General features: G+C 39.4%; 1 protein-coding gene across 1 annotated transcript; it reads right to left on the bottom strand.

Annotated features, from left to right (window-relative positions):
• Nucleotides 1-3,082: 3,082 nt before the first annotated feature.
• ccdc25 (coiled-coil domain containing 25) lies at nucleotides 3,083-23,500 on the bottom strand. The gene is made up of 8 exons (XM_043686185.1): nucleotides 23,084-23,500; nucleotides 11,599-11,646; nucleotides 10,451-10,490; nucleotides 10,202-10,253; nucleotides 9,207-9,282; nucleotides 6,910-7,013; nucleotides 6,330-6,532; nucleotides 3,083-3,469 (listed from the first exon to the last, which is right to left on the bottom strand). Exons 1-8 carry the CDS (start codon nucleotides 23,106-23,108, stop codon nucleotides 3,364-3,366), a joined length of 654 nt encoding a protein of 217 aa, XP_043542120.1. The 5' UTR covers nucleotides 23,109-23,500; the 3' UTR covers nucleotides 3,083-3,363.
• Nucleotides 23,501-24,776: the final 1,276 nt, after the last annotated feature.

Here is a 24,776-nt window from a genome sequence, read left to right as displayed (position 1 = left end):
CTGGAGATCAAAGTTGAAACTTTATTGCTGGAACAGCACAGCAGGTCAGGCAGCATCCAGGGAACAGGAGATTCGACGTTTCGGGCACAGGCCCTTCTTCCTGTTCCCTGGATGCTGCCTGACCTGCTGTGCTGTTCCAGCAATAAAGTTTCAACTTTGATCTCCAGCATCTGCAGACCTCACTTTCTCCTCGAGGACAGTAAAACTACCACACAATCCAAGGCATTGTAAGACTGTATCAACACTTACTATTTTGAAGCTTTGTGCCCCTTGCAATAAACACTAACATTTCATTAGCCTTCCTAAGCACTTGCTGTATCTACATATTAATATAGTCTTGCCACATTAGTTACAATCAGATGTCTATTGCAGATATTTCTTCCCGATCGAACAATATACTGTTTTTCCTATTTTACCTACCAAAACAGGCAAGTTTACATTTTCCCAAATTATTCTCTAACTACCATAGTTTTGCCCGCTAACGTAACTGGTCTAAATCCTTTTGGAAACACTGCACTTATTCACTACAACTTACTTTCCTCCCTATCTTTGTGTCATCAGGGAATTTGGCTACCATACATATAGTTCGTTCATCCAAGTAACTAATTTAGATTGCATATCAAGAGCCCAGCACTGACCAGTGCTCCTCTTATTACAGATCACCAATCCAAAAATGACCCCTTCTATGACCTGTAACCAATAGCCTATCCATGCTAATGTTATTTCCTACACCACAAGCTCTTACTTGGTGAAGTAACCTTTGAAGTGGCATGTTATTGAATGCCTTTTGGAAATTCATGCACAAAACCTTTGTTACCCTCGTTTGTTACTTCCTCTAACAATAAATTACTCAAATGATTTTCTTTTCACAAAACCATTTGTCTGCCTGTCTGTATTACGATTTTCTAATTATCCCGTAGTAATGCAAAACTCTATTTTTAATGCATTTACCCCAAGACACCGTACAACTGATCTGTTGTTTCTGGCTTTTCATTTCCCACCTTTAGTGCAGATGCATTACATTACATTAGCAACGTTAATCCTCTGGATGCTTTGTAGAACTGAGGAAATTTTGGAAGCTAACAAAAATTGCATCGAGACCATAGGAGAGTAGCCAGCAGAACCTGGCACTTGTTGGCTTTTTGTTCTAACAGTTTCTTAATGACTCTTCCTTAATTGTTTCAAGTTCCACCTTCCCTTTTACCCCTTAATATTCAAATATTCTTGGGATGCTTCTTGCACAAAATATATGTTTACTGATTCTGCCACTTCCTAGTTTCCCAGTAATTCCAAATCTTACCCTTGATGGCAATGTATAACTGTAGTAACACTTCCCAACTTGAGCTATTTGGACCTCCTTGTTTAATCTGCAAATTGGTGATATAGGCAGTTTCAATATAATTCATTAAAATAAAAAAAAAATCCTAATGGTTCAAATCAGAAAATCTAGCATCTAATGTACCAAATAGCAGAGATTTTATCCCAGCTTAGTGCAAGCAAGATGCTACCTACAGCCTAGTGACTGAAATATATGTTTTAATGTTTTATTTCCTTGTATTTAAATACTGTACTTTATACAGCGTTTTGGTTTTTGGCAGGCAAAGACTTAACTGCTGGTATATGGAAGTATCGTGGAAAAATTGTGAAGGGATGATTAACAAATTTATGAAATTAAATATTTATGCACCATATCACCCATTAGTGTACATATTTGCTTACCTACAGTTATCATAGAATACAACGTAACTGGGTGAAACCTCTGTGTACAATCATTCTAAAATGTTTAAATTTGTTAGTTTTGAGCTCAAGCATGATACTAATTAACATTTGCCCCGATAGAATGTACCACACCGTCAAAGCTTGCCTAATGTCATGTACAAAACCTCACGTGACAAATTACACATTTGATTCTTGAGGTTTAAACTAATATTGGTCACATTGTGCCAATCACTATCTAATAATCAGCTAATACTTTCCTCTAGAATGAACATTTTCTGCCAAGAGTGATTACTTATTTTAACCAGAAATTACTTCATATGACAATATGTGGTTTTCTGGATCTGAACAGTTCTGCTTTCCCGCAGGTTGTGGTGCAGAAGTTGGCCAGGTCACCAGAGAGAGATCATACTCTCCACAGAGAGAGGGAGGAAAATAACCATGTTCTTAAAAAACTGAATTGTGCTAAAATAATAAATTTCAAACTCTATTCAAAATGAAGCTATTCATTTAGCTTGCTGTTTGGTTAGCAGCATTTTTCATCAACTCTACAGCTGAGATTTAATTTAAGAGTTACAGTATTCATTATTATTACTTTTGTGATTAGATTAGATTAGATTGCCTAGTGTGGAAACAGGCCCTTCGACCCTCCAAAGAGTAACCCACCCAGACCCATTTCCCTCAGACTAGTGCACCTAGCACTATGGACAATTTAGCATGGCCAATTCACCTGACCTGCACATCTTTGGACTGTGGAAGAAAACCGGAGCACCTGGAGGAAACCCACGCAGACATGGGGAGAATGTGCAAACTCCACACAGACAGTCGCCTGAGGCCGGAATTGAACTTGAGATCCTGGTGCTGTGAGGCAGCAATGCTAACCACTGAGCCACCATGCTGCCCAATGATGGAAACATTTGGAGAAATCAAACATTTATATTGTTGGAATCTTATCCAATTGACTCTAATTATAAAAATTATATTTGCCATTTGTGATTTCACTATTCACAAGGATTTCTGGGTACATATTCCTTGTGAATGGTGGGACTTTACTGTACAATAAATGAAAAATACCAGACCCCCACAGTAAAGGTCTTTCTGAAGGGTACTGTTCAATTGTGCAGGTTCACAGAAGCAAAATGAAAGAGCAGAGCAATTCAAACCAATCCCAGCATCAATCTGTGTCTGAGCTGTCTCAAGAGAAAAGGTCACATGTGACTGTAAAGTGTCAGTTGTTTGTTACTTAATAAATCCTCCTAATTTGTAACACCAGAAATGCTACCTGCAAACCATTTGTTTTGTCAAGAACCCAAATAGAGGTTTAAGTAATTTACAGAATAGTGAACCATGGACTAGCAGTGGAAAGTCAGCTGGGAGTCCTGTATGCTTTCTTGGAGGATTGCTGAATGGTACATGAATCCATGCAGATGTGTGTTGCGCGAGAATAGGAGTGTGTGTCATGGTCAAGGAGTTCAACAGTATTACGGTCCAGATTTAAGGGAAGCATAGCCATTGGGAAGAAGCACCAGATGTCTTATGTCTACTGAAGTGCAACCCAGTATTAGTCAAAGTCTTCAGAAAAGGATAGGAAAAAAAGTTTTTTTTAAAAAAAGTGTTAATTTGGTCAGAATATGCAGTGAGCAATAATTAAATATGACTAAGGACAGGGTGACTGGCAATGCAGTCAATTGTAATTAAATATCTTACCTGATTGCTGCTCATATTTTCAGACTTCATAAGTGAAGAATAGCACCTAAGGAATTGGTTAAACAAACAGGTTAAACAAAGGTAAAAACCAAAAGAACTGCGAATGCTGTAAATCAAAGAAAAACAGAAATTGCTGGAAAAGCTCAGCAGGTCAGGCAGCACCCGTGGAGCAAACTCAAAGTTAACGCTGCAGAAAGATTGACCCTTCCTCAAACTGTTCTGAGGAAGGGTTACTTGCCCAGAAACGTTAACACTGATTTCTTTCCAGAGATGCTGGCTGACTTGCTGAGCTTTTCCAGCAATTTGTTTGCTTTTGAAGCAGTTATTGTCACAACTCTTAAATTCAGGTTTTGTTCCAGCTCATTTCCCACAATTACAGAGTCATAGAAATGTGCAGCATGGAAACAGACCCTTCGGACCAACTTGTCTGTGCCCACCAGATATCCTAAATAAATCTAGTTAATTTGCCAGCATTTGGCCGATTTCACTCTAAACCCTTCCTATTTATATACCCATCCAATGCCTTTTAAGATTGTAAGTGCACCAGCCTCCACCACCGCCTCTGGCAACTCATTCCATACATGCACCATCCTGTGTGAAAAAGTTGCCCCTTAGGTCTCTTTTACATCTTTCCCCTCTCACCTTAAACCTATGCCTTTTAGCTTTGGACTCCCTCACCCTGGGGAAAAAAAAAGACCTTGACTATACATGCTGTCGATGATTTTATAAACTTCCATAAGATCACCCCTCAGCCCTAGCCTATTCAGCCTGTCCTTATAGCTCAAACCCACCAACCCTGGCAACATTCTTGTAAATCTTTTCTGAATCAAAAAGTCCATCATAAATATAATGACCCTGAATGCAGTTCTCACTGAACTGACAATTACCTTTACTCTAGTTCATCCCCAGGTAGTTCAAGCTATCCATTTTAGTACCTTACTTTTTAGACTGCCTACAAACCTGCTTTCATGTCAACCATTTAGCTGACTTGCAATATAGATAACTGCATTATTTCCATTTCTGTTTCTCAACTTAAATTTATTTGGATTCAGAACAAGTCCATAGAACAGTATTACACCCTAAAATCCTTTACATTATCAGCCCACACAAATTTCCCTTTTACAACAATCATGAAAATGTTGCATATCCAAAGAGAATACAGATGTTGTAATTGCACATCATTTCCTTCCACAGTTATTACCTCTAACTCTAATTTTGAACTGATTGTGAATACTTTCACATACATATCACAATCCTGATTTTTAACTCCTCCTATCTCTTCTTTCCTCACCTTTTTTCTCTTTTCCACCTGGTTATCTCTCCACATCAGTTTAGACTCCAACCAACTTGTTATTCTCCCAGTAAGGATACTGTCGCAAACTCTTTTCCCAGGAGATACCAGTTAACACCATTTTGCTTCTTTAGCCTAGACACAAGAAATAGGAGTAGATCATACACAGTCTGTTGAGCCTGCCCTCCATTTCAACGTAATCATCGATGATCTTAAACTTCCTGTCCACTCCCTAAGGCACTAGAATCCATCTATCCCAGCCTTAATTGATTCCACAATGGAAATTCCATAACTATCTTGGGTGGAGAATCCCAAAGATTCACAACACAAAGTGATGAAATTTCACCTCATCTCAGTCCTAAGTGAGCCCTCATCCTGAAATTGTGCCCCAGCATCTTTGATACCTTGACCAGCAGAAACAATCTCTCAGCATCTACCTTTACAATGCCCTGCAAACACAAGTGCATTTGAAGTAGGTCATCAAAATGTTAAGTTAATTCACACAATAACTTATGTAATTGAATGAAATAGATTGCTCCTCTGGAATCACAATAACTTACATATTGAGCCTTTAATATAATAAGACATTCCACGGTGTATCACAAGGGTACACATTATAAAGCAAGAAATTTGGAAACATTAAGGCAGATACCAAGGTTTAAGGAACTTCTTTAAGATGGAAGTAGGAATACAGAGGCAGAAATAAAATTTAGAGTGAACTCCAAAGTTTAGAGCCATGAAAATACAGTTAACAATTATGAAGCGGTTTGAAAAGAAAAGAGATGCTCAAGAAGCTAAAGTTCTGTAACTGTTAGTCAAGGAATAAGGCATTAGATAAATGAAAATTGATGCAACTAAGATCACAGTTTTTAGATGCCCACAGGTATCTAAATGTTAGTCAGTGCGAGGTCCCCTAGGAGAGGGCTGGAAAAACAAATCTACAAGATGCTTCAGCAGATGAGCCGAGTTAGGGGCAAAGCCAGGGTACATTAAGGTAGCTGAGATAGAGATCTAAATAATGGTTTAAACATATAACATGTAAAGTTCATCTTGGGGTCACATCTCACACCCAGGTTGCAGTCAGTCTGTCTTAGCCTCAGTTTTCACAGATAGGGCAAGAGGTGACTAAGGAACCAAAGACAATAGCTTCCCAAAACTTAAGCTGAAACTTCTGTTCATTCACTACTAGAGATCAGATTAACATTCTGATAACTTCGAGATAGCAGAAAAATGGTGGAGAAATAGATTTGGGTATTGTCAGTTTACATGTGAAACTGAATGCTGCATTTTTAGGTGATATCACCAAGGGACAGCAAATAGATGGAATGTTAGAGGCGGGCAATGACTAAGAGAACATCAGATTTGAAAAACATTGTGCAGAAGACGACATTGCAGAGGAGTCTTTCTCTTGAAAATGACACCGATAAGTATGGAAAGAGTGTAGTCCCATTCAACTAAGTAATAGTCAAGAGGCATTGGATGAAGATAGGTTATACAATCTAGAAAAGAGAACTTGTCTTACTTCTAAGTAGTTTTAGGCATAATACTTTAAAACAACATATTTTAGGTAAAGTAAATAGAGAAATGTGCATTCTCCCACTATGCCGATACAAACCTAAGTTCCTCAGTTTCTTTTCGCTTCTTCATCTCCTCTTTTTCTCTTCGCTTCATCTCTTGAATCTGTGCTTTTCTTTCATTCTGCTCCTCTCTGTTCCTGGATTCCTTTTCTGCTGCCAAATCTGGGAATCGCTCATCTTTAGTTTTCTCCAACCGGTTTAAAATTTCATTAATTTTTTTCTCCACTGTAATTACCTTCACCTATATTTAAATTGTGTAAACAATGACTAAAAAACGTAACTCATCTGAGGACAGCTGCATGCAACTTTTTGCTATTAATCTTGGTCTATATAGTTGTAATAGGTGAATCTTTAACTCATCTGCATAAAGACAAAATGCACTTTTAATATAATTCAACATTTATTCTCACACATTTTGGTTTTAACTACTCAACACAAATTGTTGATAGTTCCAAATTCCTAGTTTCAGAATTCGAGATCTCACATGTTGACAAAAGAATTATAAATGAAAATCCATATTCCCAATTAACAGTTCTCTGGTGTGCTCACAAAATGGAGTAGTCAAATGGGCAATTATTTCAAGTTCACAGTAATTCCAGATCAAGTTGTGATGCTTACGTCTTTTTGTCGGTGAAATCCTATTTGACCCACATCCATGTCACCAGTCTTCTTCAGATTAGACCATGGAGTGTACACAACATTTATGTTGTTCATTTTGCATCCTAGTAAATAGAAACAATGAAATCATTATAGGTATATGTAATTTTATTATTACAAACAATACATTACTCTTAATATTTTGGACAAGATAGTGGCAAGCCTGATTTTTAACAAGTGCAACAATTCATAACAAAATGAACAAGGGAGGAACTAGGCAGTTGAGGCACATTAAAAGCGGGACATTATCAGCTTTAATAACTTTTCCCACATAATCAGAAGTAAATTCAATACAATAGGATATTTGGCTCAGCCTGCTTTGGCTTTTATCCAAAATGCATATAGAATTATTCTGTGCAAGTGTCCAGCCTATTTCAATGTTCTTTCAATTATTTAACTGGATCAATTCTACAACTTGATATGGTCTTATCTCTGAAGGAAAGGAAAGGTTGATAAAGATAATGCAATTGATGTGCATATCAACTTCTAAAAGACGCTTAATAAAGTTCAAGTGTTATGATCCCAGCTATTATACTGAAGTCAGAGTTGCAGAATGAAATCTGGTTTGGTATATATGTATACTTTTTTAAAAATTTGGTTAATGTGGTGGTCAGGGTTTAAAAATATAGCCATGAGTTTTCAGAGTTTCTTTAACAGAACAAAGACAAAAAGCTATTTAAATATAAAAGTAGTTTCAAATATTTTAAGCATGCAGCAAAACACAGTCTTACCCGACTTCCTGATACTATCCATTAAAGACTCAAATAATGAAAAAACTCCAAATCAAATCTTTATAATTTCAACGTTTTCGCACATCTACTGTGAACTATGAAATCTACTCTCTCAGCAGATTATCTTCAGATTTCTAACCAAACACTCCTGCTTTGGAAGTTTTACAGTATATTGAGCTTTCCCTGAACTGATGTGTACTCTTTTATAGGAGAGAAACTATTTTTGCTTCTATCGGATCAGCCAGGTCTCTTCTGATTTACATAAATGCTTTCAGTCTCTAGGTTATCTAACCTAAAATCAATCCTCAGTTATCCTGAGCCAAAAACAATCCAATAGTCTTCATTGTTTAACTCCTTGCCATAAACCACCACAGTAAAAACATTGCTATTAAACTCCAGGGGCCTCCTGCTCTTTAACACATACTGGATTAAGTCACTATTGTGAAAGGAGTGCCTGAGCTAGTTACTTTTTAAACTCTTTAGGAAATGAGCCAACTCCCATTTGCCACTATTCTAAATCCAAACTCAAACAATACATATGAAGGTCTTTCATCACACTACATTAAAAAAAATTGTAAGATAATGAAATTTCTTGGTGTGGGTACAAAAAGGGCATCATGTCATTGTTCCCAGAGAACAAAATTTGAAAATACAGTAAACAGTCAGAGATTTAGGAGAACAGAATGATGAAATGTACAGAAACTTGACAAATTAAATCCAATGTGGAGAAATGTTAATTATTGCATTAAGGAAGGATTCAATATAAATTAAATATGAAGAATTAGAGAAACTAGGCAGTTCACAAACAAGTGTCAAGGCTAGGAGATGAGCTTTATTTAACAAGCTTATGGGATGCTAGGCTTTATAAGTACTTGCATATGTACAAAGATAAGTTATGTTAATCTTTATAAATCACATATTATCCTTAGCAGAGGACTACATCCAATTTTGGGGCACCACAATTTAGCAAGAAGTCAAGTTCATTGGTAAGCACATGGAAGAATGCTTGAAGAGCTGGGAGGCTTTTGACAGAACTGAGCAAGGGGAGAGTAAATCGGAACAAGAGTGTTGAAAACTATGATAGGGCAAATGAAGAGGAATTGTTTGCACCAACAAGAGACCTGATAGCCAGGACAGCAAAAGAGAGAGTGTTTAGTGGATAGGATGGACAAATTAAAGCTCCTCCAAACTGGATTGCATTGCTGAAAAGGGTAGTGAAGGCAGACTCAAAAGTAAGTTACAAAGGGAATTAGACAGATACTGTACTTGGAGAAAGGTATTCAAGGGCCACAGGGAGAAAGGACAGAACTCAGATAGCTCTTTCAAGTGGTCACCTTCTGGATATGTGATTGATTTTGACAATTCTACTAGTGCTTTCCCCATGAACAATTATCATGCGCTGACAAAAATGTGCATAAAATCTAGTATCTTTGCTCTTTTGTTCTAAAATCTTGCTTCAATAGTTGGTTTTATTCTATGTTTTTTCATTTTCAAAGTTGTATGAAAATTGGTCTATGTTATAATTACCTTGTATGCTATTGGCTTTTACTAGCTGAGCACAGTCAATTAGTACTTCCTTGGGGATGCTGTCAATTGCCTGCCCCTAGGACAAAAAAAGATATATATTAACATGCATTTCTTTATATACTTCAAGACATTTTAATTAAAATTCAATGCCTGATTAAGTAATCGCATGCTTTTGCTAAAGACACTTTTCACTGTTAATGATCTATTGCAACTAACCAGTTCAGCTAAACAATGAGTTCAACCTGTTGAAGAAATGGACCCAGCAACAAATACAGGTTTATCTCAATTAAAGCACAATGCAATTAATTATTTACAAAACTCTTATAAATAATTGTTTATATTTCTGCAGCAGTCTTTTTTTTTTAAAATGTTCTTCAACTCTATCCCACCCTCATCGTAAAGCATCTGTTCATGAGATACCATACACATTCGTTACCTTTCAGTATCTTACCCAGTCATGAGAGTGCAAAAAGTGAATGTCAATATCAAAAACATAACAGCCTCTGCAATGGAGCCTGACTTCACTTTTGCACAAAAGCCACACAAATGGCTTAGAAATCATGGATCACTGGGTAACACACAGACTTTTCCATTCCGTAGCTCAAAAACCAATCTCACTCTCCAATACGCATCAAACCTGGCTAAGATCAAATACTTCAGTACAGAGCAGACTTCAAGCATGTAACACTCTAGCCCACCTGCGTCAGTAGCCCATTATTCCATCCTCCCAAGATTAGTTTTTAAAACACATGAAACAGAAGTTGTATCAAAAGAAACAACTTCTATTTCATATATGGAACTGATCATTAGTTATTTGCACGTGACAAATATTCAAGTAATCAGGTCACTTGTTTAAGGGACATGGTGAAATTAAATTCTCAGATTACCATAAATCCTGCCTGAAAATTGACAGTATTGCAATACACAGATGGCAATTTTAAAAAAATTGATAAAGCCACTTTCTTAAAAAGGGAAAGGGATCCTGTACATCTTACCTTGTACAGTCGGAGGTACACATGGGCTGAAGACAATTTATCCACGTGAAACCTAAAACCAAGAGAACAATTCTATACATACTAGTGATGACAAAAAACAATGCATTATACGAATCAGACTGCAACACCATCTGCTCATCACTAATTGCAACAAAAAGAATTAGCAGCATTACAAAAATATTGTAATAAGAATGCTTGAAATTTGGATAGAACAAGCAGACAAATAACTAGTGATATATATTAACATACCAAACATCTTCTGGCCATCCATACTTTATTAGGTCTTCATCTACATTTAAAAAAAACAAACAAGTTGCACAATGCCAATTTGTTAGCCAGCTGGATGATTTCATTCAAAACATCAAATACTATTTGATTATCTTTAAAAGACACATTGAATTGCTAATTCCTGTTAGATACTATTTAGAGATTCATCTGCGTGTAAATTATTCATAACCCTCCACTTCGGTCATGAAGCAATAAAGAAATTCTTCTTTTATCCTAGGTAAAAGACTAGAAAAGGATATTGCAAACAGTAACTGAAATTATAATCGTAACAATCCCTCCCTGCAGAATGTCCTCAGCTTTCAAGCAAAGCACAGCTGATTATTATTTCATCAAAGCCAATAATAGCGCAATGAGCCAAATGTCAAAGGAATTCTATCCTTATACAGCCAATTTAATCATCATGTCAGTTTTTTATGTCAATTACACCAATTTCTCTGGCACAAAAACTCTTCATAGCAATAAGCTGAACAGTTAGTTAATGATACTAAAGGAAAGCATGGCAACTTGTGCTGATTAATAAAGTCGATTGTAGGCAAAAATGGACACGCTAACTGAAGACATTACCTTCCAGTGCTACTATGAAGAAATGCCCAAAATCCAATGAAATGAGGCAATAAGTGATGAATGAATTAAAGGTTAACTCTGTTTGAAATGTTTGTATAAAAATGGGAACTAGTGAATTAATTGGGGATCAGCTTTATGAAATGTGGCTAACTGAAATAAAGCATTGACATAAAAGTGTGATCTTAAATTCTGATTAAATAGTTATCTTCTGAAGTATAATAGACAGAGCACAAAAAAACCTCAATCAAGACAGACTACAGCCCTTCTGCCATAGCAGTTATAACAAGCATACTTCTCCAAGACATTCATCTAATTTGACAAGAATAACTAAGCTAATTGCATTTGTTGTCTTATTGGCAAAATATTCCTAGTCCTGATCAGTTTAGTGATTTAACATTTTTTATAAATTTGGGTGGGATTTCCTTGCTCTCACTCATACCAAATATCGTTTATTAAAATTATACAAAACTGATAGTTTCTTCTGAGATCACTTGAAACCAGCATCTGTAAATCCTTCATCAGATTAGTGAAAAGGAAATACTTACTTTCATATTTATCCTTTCCCATATAGATTGTATATGGTGAAGAAATCACTGCAATAAAATAGAAGTACTTCAATTTGATAATTATATTGTTGTATCAAAAGTGAAAAATAGGAAAGCAATGTAAAAAGCAGCTAGATTTATAAATTCCAAAACTTCACATTTCACGTCACAACCTTGTGAGTTTATCATTCTAATGATTTCTCACCACTAATTATACATTATATTTAGATTTAGAGAACATTATTTCATTAAGTTCTGATTTCATTTTCTCCACTAATATTTGTCTTATCAGTAGGAGGTCACATTTCCTTGATCAACAGAGCAACAATAGTTGAAAGAGGGGCTATATAAAAATTTAAAATAGAATTTAATTATTTTAATTCTGTCCCAAACGGCTGAAAGTCTTCCCGCTGTGGCTGCAATAAAGACTAGATCATTTTTAGTGACACCAGTTGAGGACATGGAAAGAAAACTCCCATGCTCTTTGAAATGGTGCCATTATCTTTTCCATCTATCGAAGGGGGCAGACATGGTTTAGCAACTTTGCTGAAAGGCAACATCATTGACAATTCAGAACGTTCTTAATACTGTAATGGAGTGTCAGCCTAGGTCTTGTGCTAGAGTTTCTAGAGACAGTTACACAAAATCTGACTCAGACAGATGGAACAATGTCGCAGCATGTTATAAGTAGTTCACAATTAAGAATTTTTTTTTGTAATTATGCTATCCAACATGTACGCGTCTTTTAAGAATTATAACTTGAATTTAAAGTGACTTTGACAATAGATGTTTTACAGAAGCATAAAGCAAACAAAATTTTACATTGAACTGTAGAAGGAGATGTTAGGACAGATTATCAAAAGCGTTGTCACAAAGGTAGGTTTTAAACAGCAACTCAAATGAGGAAAGAAAGGTAGAAGCAAAGAGGTCTAAATTAGGATTTCTAGAATGTAGAATCGTGGCAGTTAAACTCTGCTACCAACAATAAAGCAATTAAAATCAAGGATGTTTAAAAGGCAAGAACTGGAATGTTGTAGGACATTACAGAACTAGAGCGGGGAGCAACATCCTGGTAATACTACTGCTCGATAATTAATCCAGAAATTGAGCTAATATTCTGGATATCTACATTTGAATTCCACCACTGCACATTGTCAAATTTGACAAAAAAAATTGAATGAATCTACTGATGACCATGGGACAATTGCTGATTATCAAAAAAAATCCATTTGACTAATATCTTTCGGGGAAAGACATCTGTCACTCTCACCTGGTGCGGCCTGCATACAACTTTGCAGTCACAGTAATGTGGCTGACTCTCAACTGGCCTCTGAAATGACCTAGCAAACCACTCAGTTGTATCAATCGCTTTGAAGTCTGTAAGCTATGAAATAGGCAGAGACCTGGCATTGACCTAGGCACCAGAAAAAATATCAGAATCAGTCCTGTTATTCCTGCAAAGTCCTCCATACTAACATCTGAGGGTTGATGCCAAAATTGGGAGAGCTGTCTCTCCGTCTAGTCAAGCAACAGTGTGACAGTCATACTCACAGAAAGATACCCGACAGTCAATGCCCCAGCCAGTGCCATCTCCATCCCTGGCTATTGTCCTGTCCCATTGGAAGAGTGACCACAACACAGTCCGTGTGGAGATGAAGTTCCCTTCATATTGAGAATAACCTCCATCATGTTGAGTTGGACCATCATTGTACTAAATGGGACAGATTTTGAACAGATCTAGGAACTCAACACTAGGCATCCATGAGGCACTGTGAACCATCAATGAATTGTTTTCCAGCACTATCTGCAACCTAATGGCTAGTATAGCCTCCACTCAACCCTGGGTCAATGGGGGGGGGGGGGAATACAGAAGGGCATGCGAGGAAAAGCAGCAGGCATTCCTGAAAAATGTCAACCTGATGAAGCTATCAAAAAGGACTATTTGCATGCCAAACAGCAGAAGCAGCAAATGATAGACAGAGCTAAGATCGCACAAGCAACAGATCAGATTGGAGCTCTGCTACATCTAATTGCGGAGGACAATTAAAGAACTCAGTGAAGGAGGCAGCTCCACAAATATCCCCATTCTCAATGACGGAAGAGACCAACACGTCAATGCAAAAGATAAGGCACGTGATATCAAGAAATGGTTGGAGGGACTGGCTATGCAAAGGCTATAGGCTCTGACAACATTCCAGCAATAATATCGAGGATTGGGCTCCAGAACTTGTCACTCCCCGAGCCAACCTCTTCCGGTACAGTTACAATGCTGGCATCTATCCAATAATGTAGTAAATTGCCCAGGTATACAAAAAGCAGGACAAATCCAACCCAACCAATTACTGCCCCATCAGTCTACTCTCAATCATTAGTAAGGTGATGGAAGGTTTCGTCGACACTTATGAAGCAGCACCTGCCCAGCACTAACATGACCAGTTCGGGTTCTGCCAGGGCAAACAGTTCTTGATTTCATTACAGCCTTGGCTCAAACACAGATAAACGCACCTAATTCAAGAGGTGAGCTTAGAATGACACCCCTTGACATCAAGACTGCATTTGACCAAGGAGCTAGAGCAAAGCAGGAATCAATGGGTATCGGGGGCAAGCTCTCTACTGGAGTCATACCTGGTGTGGAGGAACTTGGTTTCTGTTGTTGGGGTGTCAGTACCCTCAAGGTAGTGTCCATGGCCCAACCATCTTCAGCTACTTAGTCAGTGACCTTTCCTCCATAAGAAAAGGAGTGAGGATGTTCGTGGATGTTTGAACAATTTTCAGCACCATTCATGATTCCTCAGGTAACGAAGTAGTTCATGTTCAAATGCAGTAAGATCCAGACAATATCCAGGTTTGGGTTGACAAGCAGAAAGTAACATTCATACAACACAAATGCCAGGCAATGTTTTCTACAGATGCTCAATTTGACCATCTCTCCTTGACATTTAATGGCACAACCACCACTGAATCACCGATTATCAATGTCTTGGGGTTACCATTGACCAGAAATGCAACTGGCCTTACCATATAAATACAGTGGGTCTAGAAGGTTAGGTCAGTGGCTAGGAATACTGCAATGAGTAATTCACCACCACCCCCAAAGCCTGTCCACTATCTACAAGTCAAGCATGTGGTGGAATGCTCCCCACTCCTTCCACCACTAATGCTCAGTACCAGTGTGTACAATCTACAAGATAGAAGGCAGAAAGTCACCAAAGGTCCTTAGGTAGCACATTCCAAACTCTCAAATGTAAAGGAAGCACTCCCACAACAGAAGGGCAAGGACAGCAGATAAACGGGAACACCAACACCTGCAAGTTCCCCACCCAACCATTCCCCGTCCTGACTTGGAAATACATTTCCCTTCCTTCACTGTCACAGGGTCAAAACCCTGGAAATTCCCTCCCTAGTGACACTGAGTTTATCTACAGAAGGTTGACTACAGCATTTCAAGGCAGGAGCTCACCACCATCTTCTTTTTGAAAAGCAACTAGGGACAGGAATGTCCAAACTGAGCATAAACAAAAATTTCTTGGGGGGGGATTTGAAAACTTCGTTGAGAGTTTTAAAAATCCAGGTGTTGCTCACCTGGAAACTAATGTTGTCAGGGAGCACAGAAGAATGGATTAGCAGGACCTGATGAAAGTTAAGATGTGGTGGTATGGTTGACTGTGAAGAGTAGAAATCAAGAAGCTGGCCAAGAATGTACTGGAAATATTAAGTCTAGAGCATAACAAAAGTACAGCTGGAAGTTTCGGCAGTTCATGAACCAACACAGGGCTCGAGTTGAGCAATGTTATAAAGCTGGATATGGGTGGTTTTACTGATATGTGGTTAGAAGCTCAGCTTGAGCTCAAGTGATACCAAGTTCTCGAACAGTCCAATTCATCTTCAGTTGTCAGGAAGGAGAGGGTGAGTAGTGACAAAATGAAGTTTGTGTTGGGAACCTGAAGACAAAGACTCGGTTGAATGCTTAGCTCGAGGAAATTCCTGCTCAGCCAGTACTTTCAGTTCAGCAAAGGGCCAAATACTGTCTGCCTCCTTATTAATATAGTAGCAAGGGTCTATAATTAAAAACTACCAGCTGAATTTCCTAATTTCTGATATGTCCAGTGGCTATTGCAAACTGCTTGTCTGTAGATTTAAGCTGAGGCATTTGGTATTAGTGTAACAGTAGTCACTACTAAGAAGCTATCATATAGAACAGAGAGAGATGGTTACTTGTATAAGGAATTTAACAGTATGCACCTCCACCTCCCAGCTGGTACGCAACTAAATAACAAATACAGCGGTCAGCAGGTTATTACAATACAAATTGAACCACGCAAGTAATTTAACACAACAAATACGATGAGATGGAATCTGGCTCCTAGTAAGTGTATCTCAAGTGCCAAAATTGTTGGATGGGAAGTGAGAGATCCTGCATTGCAGAGGCAGAGTTTAAAGACAGATTTGCATGTGGTGCCTTATTTGTGAAAAACACAAGCACTTCTAATTTAAGACATATGTGTTGTATCAATTATTTAAAGTGAAATTTATCTGTTTAAAATATCCTCTGCCTCCAAATGTTTGAATTATATTGATTTTAGTTGATACAAAACAGTAAAAGTTTTAAAAAATGAAATCTTGTCCAGCACTTTTTTTTTGCTGGTGTTGTGGAGATTATTTTTAAAATGTTATCAGTCTCTACGAGGATAAGTTTAAAGAAGCTGCCACACTAAGGTGACTCATACATACTGGAGGCAGTGTAAACTTAATTCTTTATCACTTGGGCTTTTAAAATTTATTAGGAGCAAGCAGAGGAGAGAGATGATAAGTTGAGATGAATATTGCAATATCAGAGGATCAGAAAACATTTGGTAGATTGTGCCTAGAAGAAATGCCCTTGATTCTAATTGGCTGTTTAAAACACTATTTGGCTTCAACTATGCGATGCCAAACTTGGATTTGGGCTCAATGATCTACTCGATCAATTGCTTCTATCACATCCAGACACTAAGCATAAACAAGAATAAAAATAGTCAGAAACAAGCTTGAACTTTAATTACAGAGTTCAGAGCTTTCACACTGAAAAATAAAGCAGAGACAGTTTAGAGGTGTTAACTGTGCTACTCCTTCTACCAATTAGATCTATTTCACCAGAGGTAATAATCATTGAAAGAGAACTTTAGTTTTGTTCTAACCAATCCTTAAACACAGCATACTCTTACATGATAACAGAGATGCAATACTATATCTTCTTAATGTTGAAACAGCACTGAAACAATTATTCTGTCACCGATTTGTGCAACTGTGCTTAGAAACCAGCCTAACTTCCATCAGTGTCCCCAACTGCGGATTCACGTCAGAGCCCAAGGACATTCAGCGATCTCTAAAGAAAACCCCCATCCGTTCGATAAAATTTCAGTACTGCACAGCTGCTACAAGTAAAAGGGTCTCTAAAAATGTGACTTCTGCAATGTTGTGTCTCCAGGTCATTAAGCCTTCTAAATTTAAAAATACTTCAGTTGAAATGTTAATGCTTTGTAATTAGGAAAGAAAGGCCAACTTAACAGATCTAGGCCCAAGAAGGGCACAATCCAATTGAGTGAAAGTCTTGGCAACAACTGCAAACCTTATGAGAGAAGTTTCTCAATTTTCTAAGACAGTCTAGGCCACAGGAGGTAAATCATTTTCTACTCCACCATTCTCTGCATTCAAAATATTCATCCTCTGACCTTCGTGCCACTTTCAGCATAATACTGTCACTAGACACATCTTCCCTTCCACTGTCAGTATTCTGCAAGGCCTGTTTTCTCTGCAACAACTTGGTCCACACATCCACTACTCCTAATACTCCTTCCTCTCTATGACATCTCCCTCCTACCCCACATAACTTTCCTTACAAACAGTAAGGTACAACACTTATCATTTCACATCCTCCCTCCTCTCTGCCCAAACGCCCAAGCACACCTCCCAAGTGATGTAGCTTTTCACTTGTACTTCTTTCAACTTAAGTCTATTGTATTTGCTGCTCACAGCCTGGTCTCCTTTGCATTAGCGAGACCAAGCAGATTAAGTGAATGCTTTGACGAATATCTCTGCTCTCTCTAAGATTGATCCTAACCTTTCAATCGTTTGCCATTAAGAAACCACCTTGCTCCCATTTTCTGCTGGACAAGCACATGGACAGCAGTAAATTGAGGGGTGTGTAGGTTAGGTTGACCTTAAGGCTTCCTTCTTTAGAGACCGCAATTTCCCTTCCCACGTGGTTAAAGATGCCCTCCAACGCATCTCGTCCACATCCTGCACCTTCGCCCTCAGACTCCACCCCTCCAACCGTAACAAGGACGGAACGCCCCTGGTGCTCACCTTCCACCCTACCAACCTTCGCATAAACCAAATCATCCACCGACATTTCCGCCACCTCCAAACGGACCCCACCACCAGGGATATATTTCCCTCCCCACCCCTCTCCGCCTCCAAACAGACCCCACCACCAGGGATATATTTCCCTCCCCACCCCTCTCCGCCTCCAAACAGACCCCACCACCAGGGATATATTTCCCTCCCCACCCCTCTCCGCCTCCAAACAGACCCCACCACCAGGGATATATTTCCCTCCCCACCCCTCTCCGCCTCCAAACAGACCCCACCACCAGGGATATATTTCCCTCCCCACCCCTCTCCGCCTCCAAACAGACCCCACCACCAGGGATATATTTCCCTCCCCACCCCTCTCCGCCTTCCGCAAAGACCGTTCCCCCCGTGACTACCTGGTCAGGTCCACGCCCCCCTACGACCCACCCCCCCATCCTGGCACTTGTCCTACCTGCCTATCTCCTTTTCCACCTATCCACTCCACCCTCTCCTCCCTGACCTATCACCTTCATCCCCTTCCCCATTCACCCATTGTACTCTATGCTACTTTCTCCCCACCCCCACCCTCCTCTAGCTTATCTCTCCACGCTTCAGGCTCACTGCCTTTAATCCTGGTGAAGGGCTTTTGCCTGAAACGTTGATTTCTATGCTCCTTGGATGCTGCCTGAACTGCTGTGCTCTTCCAGCACCAGTAATCCAGAATCTGGTTTCCAGCATCTGCAGTCATTGTTTTTACCTCGTTGATCTTAAATTAAGATAAATGTTTTGCACAACATCATGGGCCAAAGGGCCTGTACTGTTCTATGTCTATGTTAACATTTCCACAAGGAACATGCTGCAGTGTTCCAACAAAATTCAATGAAAGAGGGGAACAGCACTTCATTTTTCACTTAGGCACTTTATAGGCTTCAAGACTCAACACTGAGTTTAACAACTTCAAAATATGACCTTTCACAGGTTCTCCTCCATGCTCTCCTGTTCCCAAATCGCTGGAACACATTTGCAATTTACATGCAGAAGGTAGCATAGTAATCTTTCATCACTGATTCCACCATTCTGGATTAGTGGTGCTGGAAGAGCAAGCAGTTCAGGCAGCATCCAAGGAGCAGCAAAATCGAAGTTTCGGGCAAAAGCCCTTCATCAGGAATAAAGCTTCTATCCAAACATGTTCAACTGTGAATAAAGAAACATGTAGTGGAAAACTCACAAATGCTTAATTTCTAGCATCAGTTCTCATTTAGAATACTTTGTGAAACCCAAGCTATCTTTCAAATTATAACATACACAATGCACTAACAGTCAGCTGCCTTACAAGTAACATCTTAGTTCCTCGTAGCTCCTTATGCAAATCATCAGCCAGCTACTTTAGATTACAACAATTATGAAATATTTCCAGGGTAAGACTGAAATACTTTTTTTAAAAAAGCAGCAAGTGGTCATTCAGCCTCTTGAGTCTGCTCAATTATTCATTAGGATAATTGCCAATTAGTTACCTCAGCTACATCTTTGCTCATTAGTCCAAATTCCAAATGTTCACAGTATTTTGACTGCAGAACTTCTCATCTTACCCCTAAATAGCAAAACATTTTTTCTGTTTAGACTCTCCAGGCAGGGGAATTACCTTCTCAGCAGCTCTCCTGTAAAGTCCCTCCCTTGAAGAATGAAAAGGGAAGAAATGTCATACAAATACATACACAAATAGTGGTTTTAAGTTTGTTTGATTTTCTTCTAGTCGGATTATCTGTATTAATATCTTATCAACAAAGATTAGATTAGGTTCCCTACAGTGCGGAAACAGGCCATTTGGCCCAACAAATCCACATCAATCCTCCAAAAAGTAACTCATCCAGATCCATTTCCCTCTGACTAATGCACTAACACTATAGGCAATTTAGCATGGCCAACTCACCTGACTTGTCACATCTTTGGATTGTGGGAGGAAGTCGAAGCACCCAGAGGAAACCCATGTAGACAGGGAGAGAATGTGCAAACAGATAGGCAATTGCCCAAGGCTAGAATCTAACCTGGGTCCCTGGCGCTATGAGGCAGCAGTGCTAACTACTGAGCCATCGTGCCGCCCAAAATTAAAGTACATAAATGCATGAAGAACAGAACTAGTATATTCTGAATTGATCATTCTAGAGGATTGTCTATGTTTATTGACCAAGCTAAATTTGTTGCCAAAAGGAACTCAGCTATCTGAGGTATGGTGATATAGTTCAACAACTGACAAAAAAAAGGACTGGTTTCAGCATGAAAATACTGGAGACAGCAAACCGTGAGGGGAACACAGAGATGCTTCAGCGTGATTTGGTACGCTCAGTGAGTGATGCGATGCATGGCAGATAGGAGTACATATAGAAAAATGAGAGAGTTGTAACTTTGGTACCAAATCCCAGGAAGGCAAATTATCTGAATGGTGATAGATTGTTTGGTGGTGGTAGAGGACGAGGATGACGAGGACATCCTTATTCACCTGTCGCTGAAAGCGAGCATCCAGGTGGTGGAAAAAAAAGAAAATTGTACATTGACCCTCATAACAAAAAAGGATTCAAGTAAGCAGCAGGGATATCTTGCAGGATTACAGCGTCTCTGAGACCACACCTGGAATCAAGTGTGCAGTTTTGGTCTCTTTATATGAGGAAGGATGTTCTGTTTATGGAGGGAACGCAACAAATGTTTGCCAGACTGATTCCTGGGATGATAGGACTGATGCATGAAAAGAGATTGGATCTATTCACTGGACTTTACAAGGACGGGGTTGGGAGAGGTCTCATAGAAACCTACATAATATTCTAACAAGACTTCACACAATATGATGATCATAACAGAGGTGATCTAGGCAATAATCCATTAGTTCTTAAAGACTAAGCTATAGCATTGTGAAAATGAAACCTCAAACATAAATAACCTAACGTATTCAAAAATATGAAAAAATTAAAAAAGGTAACATTTTACCAGTTTACTCTTGATCCCAAGGCCATCAGTTATGGCTCTGATCTGGGACAAATTGTCCCAGCATTCATTCTACATGGGATGCTTTATCCTGCCAGCAAACACACATGTACCTAAAGTACCTTTATTAATTACAATCAAACAGATCATCTACATTCTTGAACTAATCCTGAAAAAAAAACTACACAATCTTACTTGTAAATCATAAACAGTCCAGTTATTATTATCAACTGAAACAAGGCATTCAATTTGCATGCATTGCCATCACTTCCCAAAAACAATAATCTAAAGGATAAATCCTTACACTGTTTCTATAGCCCTTTATTCCTCTTCCCTTCAACTTCCTATTTGACCAAATTATATTTTAAATTTTGTTGCAAGTAACCTGGGCTGTTTAGAGGCACATGACAAACACACAGGGAAAACTTAGTTCACCATTGGTGATAACCTTCTAATAAAATATGCCTGTTTCTAGGGGAATTCCAACCTACACATTAATGAGAAGGAAGCAGTTAAGATAGCAACGAAACAAACAAAAACTACAGATGTTGGAAATCTGAGACAAAAACAAAGTGCAGGAGAAACACAACAGGTCTGGTAGCATCTGTAGAGAGAAAACTGAGAGATAGATAGCTGAAGGGTGGAATGAGTGATAAGGATTTGACACAGACAATTGCTAACAAGGTGTAAATATTTGAAAATGAATGACTTGACTGTGCTACAGCCCATACTGGAGGATAGCTCCGCCAGCTTGCATTGAGCCATACTGCAGCAGGCCAAAATAGAATATATTGACATGGGAACATGGTTGGTTGATGAAATAGCAGGCACCTGACAGCTCAAAGTCATTTCTTACTGCCAAAACGTAGGCAAAACAATCACCCAGTCTGTGTTTAGTCTCCCCAGTGTTGAGTCGTCCACATTGTGAGAAGCAAATGCAGTAGACTAGATCGCATAAATACAGGCAAATCACTTTTACCTGAAAATTGTGTCTGGTGCCTTGGATGGTGAAGAGGAAAGAAGTAAATTGACAAGCGTTGCACCTTCTGTGATCACATGGCAAGGACACTTGCCGTTCACCTCATCTACACCCATGATTTTATAAACCACTACAAGTTCACTCCTCAACTTCCTACATTTCAGTGAAAAATCCAGCCTGTCCTTATAATTCTAACACTCCATTTCCAGCAACATCCTGGTAAATATTTTCTTAACAATATTGTTCCCTAAAAGGGCAACCAGAACTGAACACAATACTCCAGAAGAAGCCTCACCAATGTCCAGTACAACCTTAATATAGCATCCCAACTCAAATATTTAAAAGGTCTGAGCAATGAAGGCAAGTGTGCTAAACACCTTTTTAGCCATCCTATCTACATGTGATGCAAACCTCAAAAAAGTTACATAACTGTACTCTACATATCTGTTCTACAACACTACCCATGGTCCTATCATTAATTGTAGGAGTCCTGTCCTTATTTGGGGTGAAAAGTGTCGACTTGTGAGAGGAGAGGGAGGGAAGAGAACAGGTAATGGCAGAAGTATGGGAAACAGGTCAGACACGGCTGAGGGCTCTTTCAACCACGGTGGTGGGGAATCCTTGTGTGGAAAAAGATGCACATTTTTGACCCCCCAGACAGATGGTACCATCAGAACTAATGTGACTGAGAAATTGGGAGAATGGGACGGAAATATTCTCTGGACACCATCTCCACGTTATTTATTCTCTTTCCCACCACACCAGGAGCTCACATTTCAACCTTACCTAGCTATTTCCATTTCTGAAGGGTCACCAGACTTGAAACGTTAATTGTGTTTGCTACATAGATGCTGTCAGACCTGATTTTCTCCAGCAATTTCCGTTTTTGTTAGCGTCGTAATAAAGTGCTCTAATTGAGGGAAGGTCACCGACATTTGTAATACTTTGCTTTCCACGAAAACCATATGAAGCATAAAGTAAAAGCTAAAAAGGAAGCGGTCTTTCCAGGACAAAAAGGAAAGTTATCCCAAAGGAAATCATGAAAGGAGGCAATTCCCTGGGAGGAGACTAGGCCATGCTCAAACACCTACCTCCCCCACACCGTTCATAAGGAACAACGTTAAAGTTTAGAACCACTTCAAAGAAGGCTTCAAGTAACAGAGATTTACGATGGACAAATGCCACCGATATACTCACCATTACTGGTGAAGTAGTAAACCATGGTCAGTCAGTAGACTCCAGCTCAGGCTCGGAGTGATGGGGAGTCAATGGAGGAGCCGGCGCTGAGGCCACGTGATCACTGCGCTGCAAGCGCCTCTGGGTGCAAGCTGCAGCAAGAGTTTTCCACAGCGTTTCAGGACGGAAGAAATAAGCAATGCAGTCAAACTGAAACCCGGTCAGCTAAGTGCTCTGCAATCACTCATATGCATAAAATCGATCGGATGTCAACCTCTCATTTCTTCGTGTATCTTTCCCCGTTGCAATTTTAAAAAATATGTAACGATCTAAGAAATTGGGCAGATCGCACTCTGAAAGTTGGTTTACTTTCCATATTGCCACTGAAGATGTTTGATCTAATTTCTTACTTTCTGTCCACATCGAACCGCGGAAGTTCGAGGCCGTGGGGAAAAGGTTGGACTGCGCTGCTTGGTCCAATCCGAGCGGTTTTCGGAAAAGATTGGCAGATCCTCCATCCAATAATAGGTGGAATATGAACGCGGTCTCCACAATGCCCCCGCCCCTACTCACGAGGACGAATGAGAGAGGCCCCGAGTGAAAGGCGCGCGAGCAGAAGGCGCGGGTTTTGGAAGCCTGGGGGAAAGCGGCGGTTTGAAGCTGCAGCAGAGCGCGAGTCGGACTCTGCCGCTACCGAAAGGACCAGAGTTATCTTTCTCAAAACTAATGAGGTGAGGAGGCTGTGCAAAACCCGGTATCTAGTCAGGTCTGTGGAGAGAAATAAATTTTCGACATCAAGCACACGGTAACTTCCCGGACGCCTCACTGGAGAGATTTTCCAACACAATTTCGGGGTCTTCATTGAATTGTCTCCTAACTCCTTGCCGATCTTTTCTCATGCTTTCACATTTGAATCGTCGATTAGCTCCCACTCGCAGCCATAGCGCTGCAAAGTCCTTAATTGAAATCGTGATCAGTAATGATAGGTTAACTTCACTCACCATCGCTGATCCCTGATCTGCTGAGCATTTCCATCTTTTTTTTTCCCCTTAATCACAAATATTATCGATTATAACAGTTCAATTGTTATTCCTTGGTCTTCTCAACCGCTTTGAAGATTTTAACTTGGTTCAACACACCACCTTTCTCTTTTGTGGTCCATACACTTGGTTATCATTTCTAAATCATAAGCAACGTATCCCCCTCCAGCTGTCATTTCTCTTCCGTTCACTAATTTAGTCTATGTTTGAACCAAGGGCAGGAAGAATCCAAACTGAGTGAACAGATCATTGCTGAGGGGGCCGTGATTTGATGGCACTGTTACTTAAGGCATCTATTACTTTGGCGGTTTTCAAGCGCAGACGGGCAATTGGCCAGATTACATCGATCCAGTATTTTGTGGACAGGACAAAACATGCAGTTATCTGTATTGTCAGGTAGATGGTAGTTTTAGAGATTTTGGAACACATTGGGCATGATTTTGAAGCACAAGCACAGCATCTGGGATATTTGTCAGGGCCCTTTGCCTTTTCTGTACCAGTGGCTTCAAGCTTTTCGTGTGGAGCGATTCAAATTGCCTGAAAACTGGCATCTGTGATGATGGGACCTGCCTCAAATTAAAATGGATTATCCATTCCACTTCTAGTTGGCCGCAAATGTTTCAGCTTTATCTTTTGCACTGATTCTCAACTCTGCCATCATTGAACCTGGAGAT

The sequence above is a fragment of the Chiloscyllium plagiosum genome, unplaced genomic scaffold (assembly GCF_004010195.1).
Source record: "Chiloscyllium plagiosum isolate BGI_BamShark_2017 unplaced genomic scaffold, ASM401019v2 scaf_3090, whole genome shotgun sequence".
In the NCBI taxonomy this organism is placed as follows: Eukaryota; Metazoa; Chordata; class Chondrichthyes; order Orectolobiformes; family Hemiscylliidae; genus Chiloscyllium; species Chiloscyllium plagiosum.
Note: the sequence above shows the minus strand (reverse complement) of the source record. Positions and strands in the feature narration are given on the sequence as shown.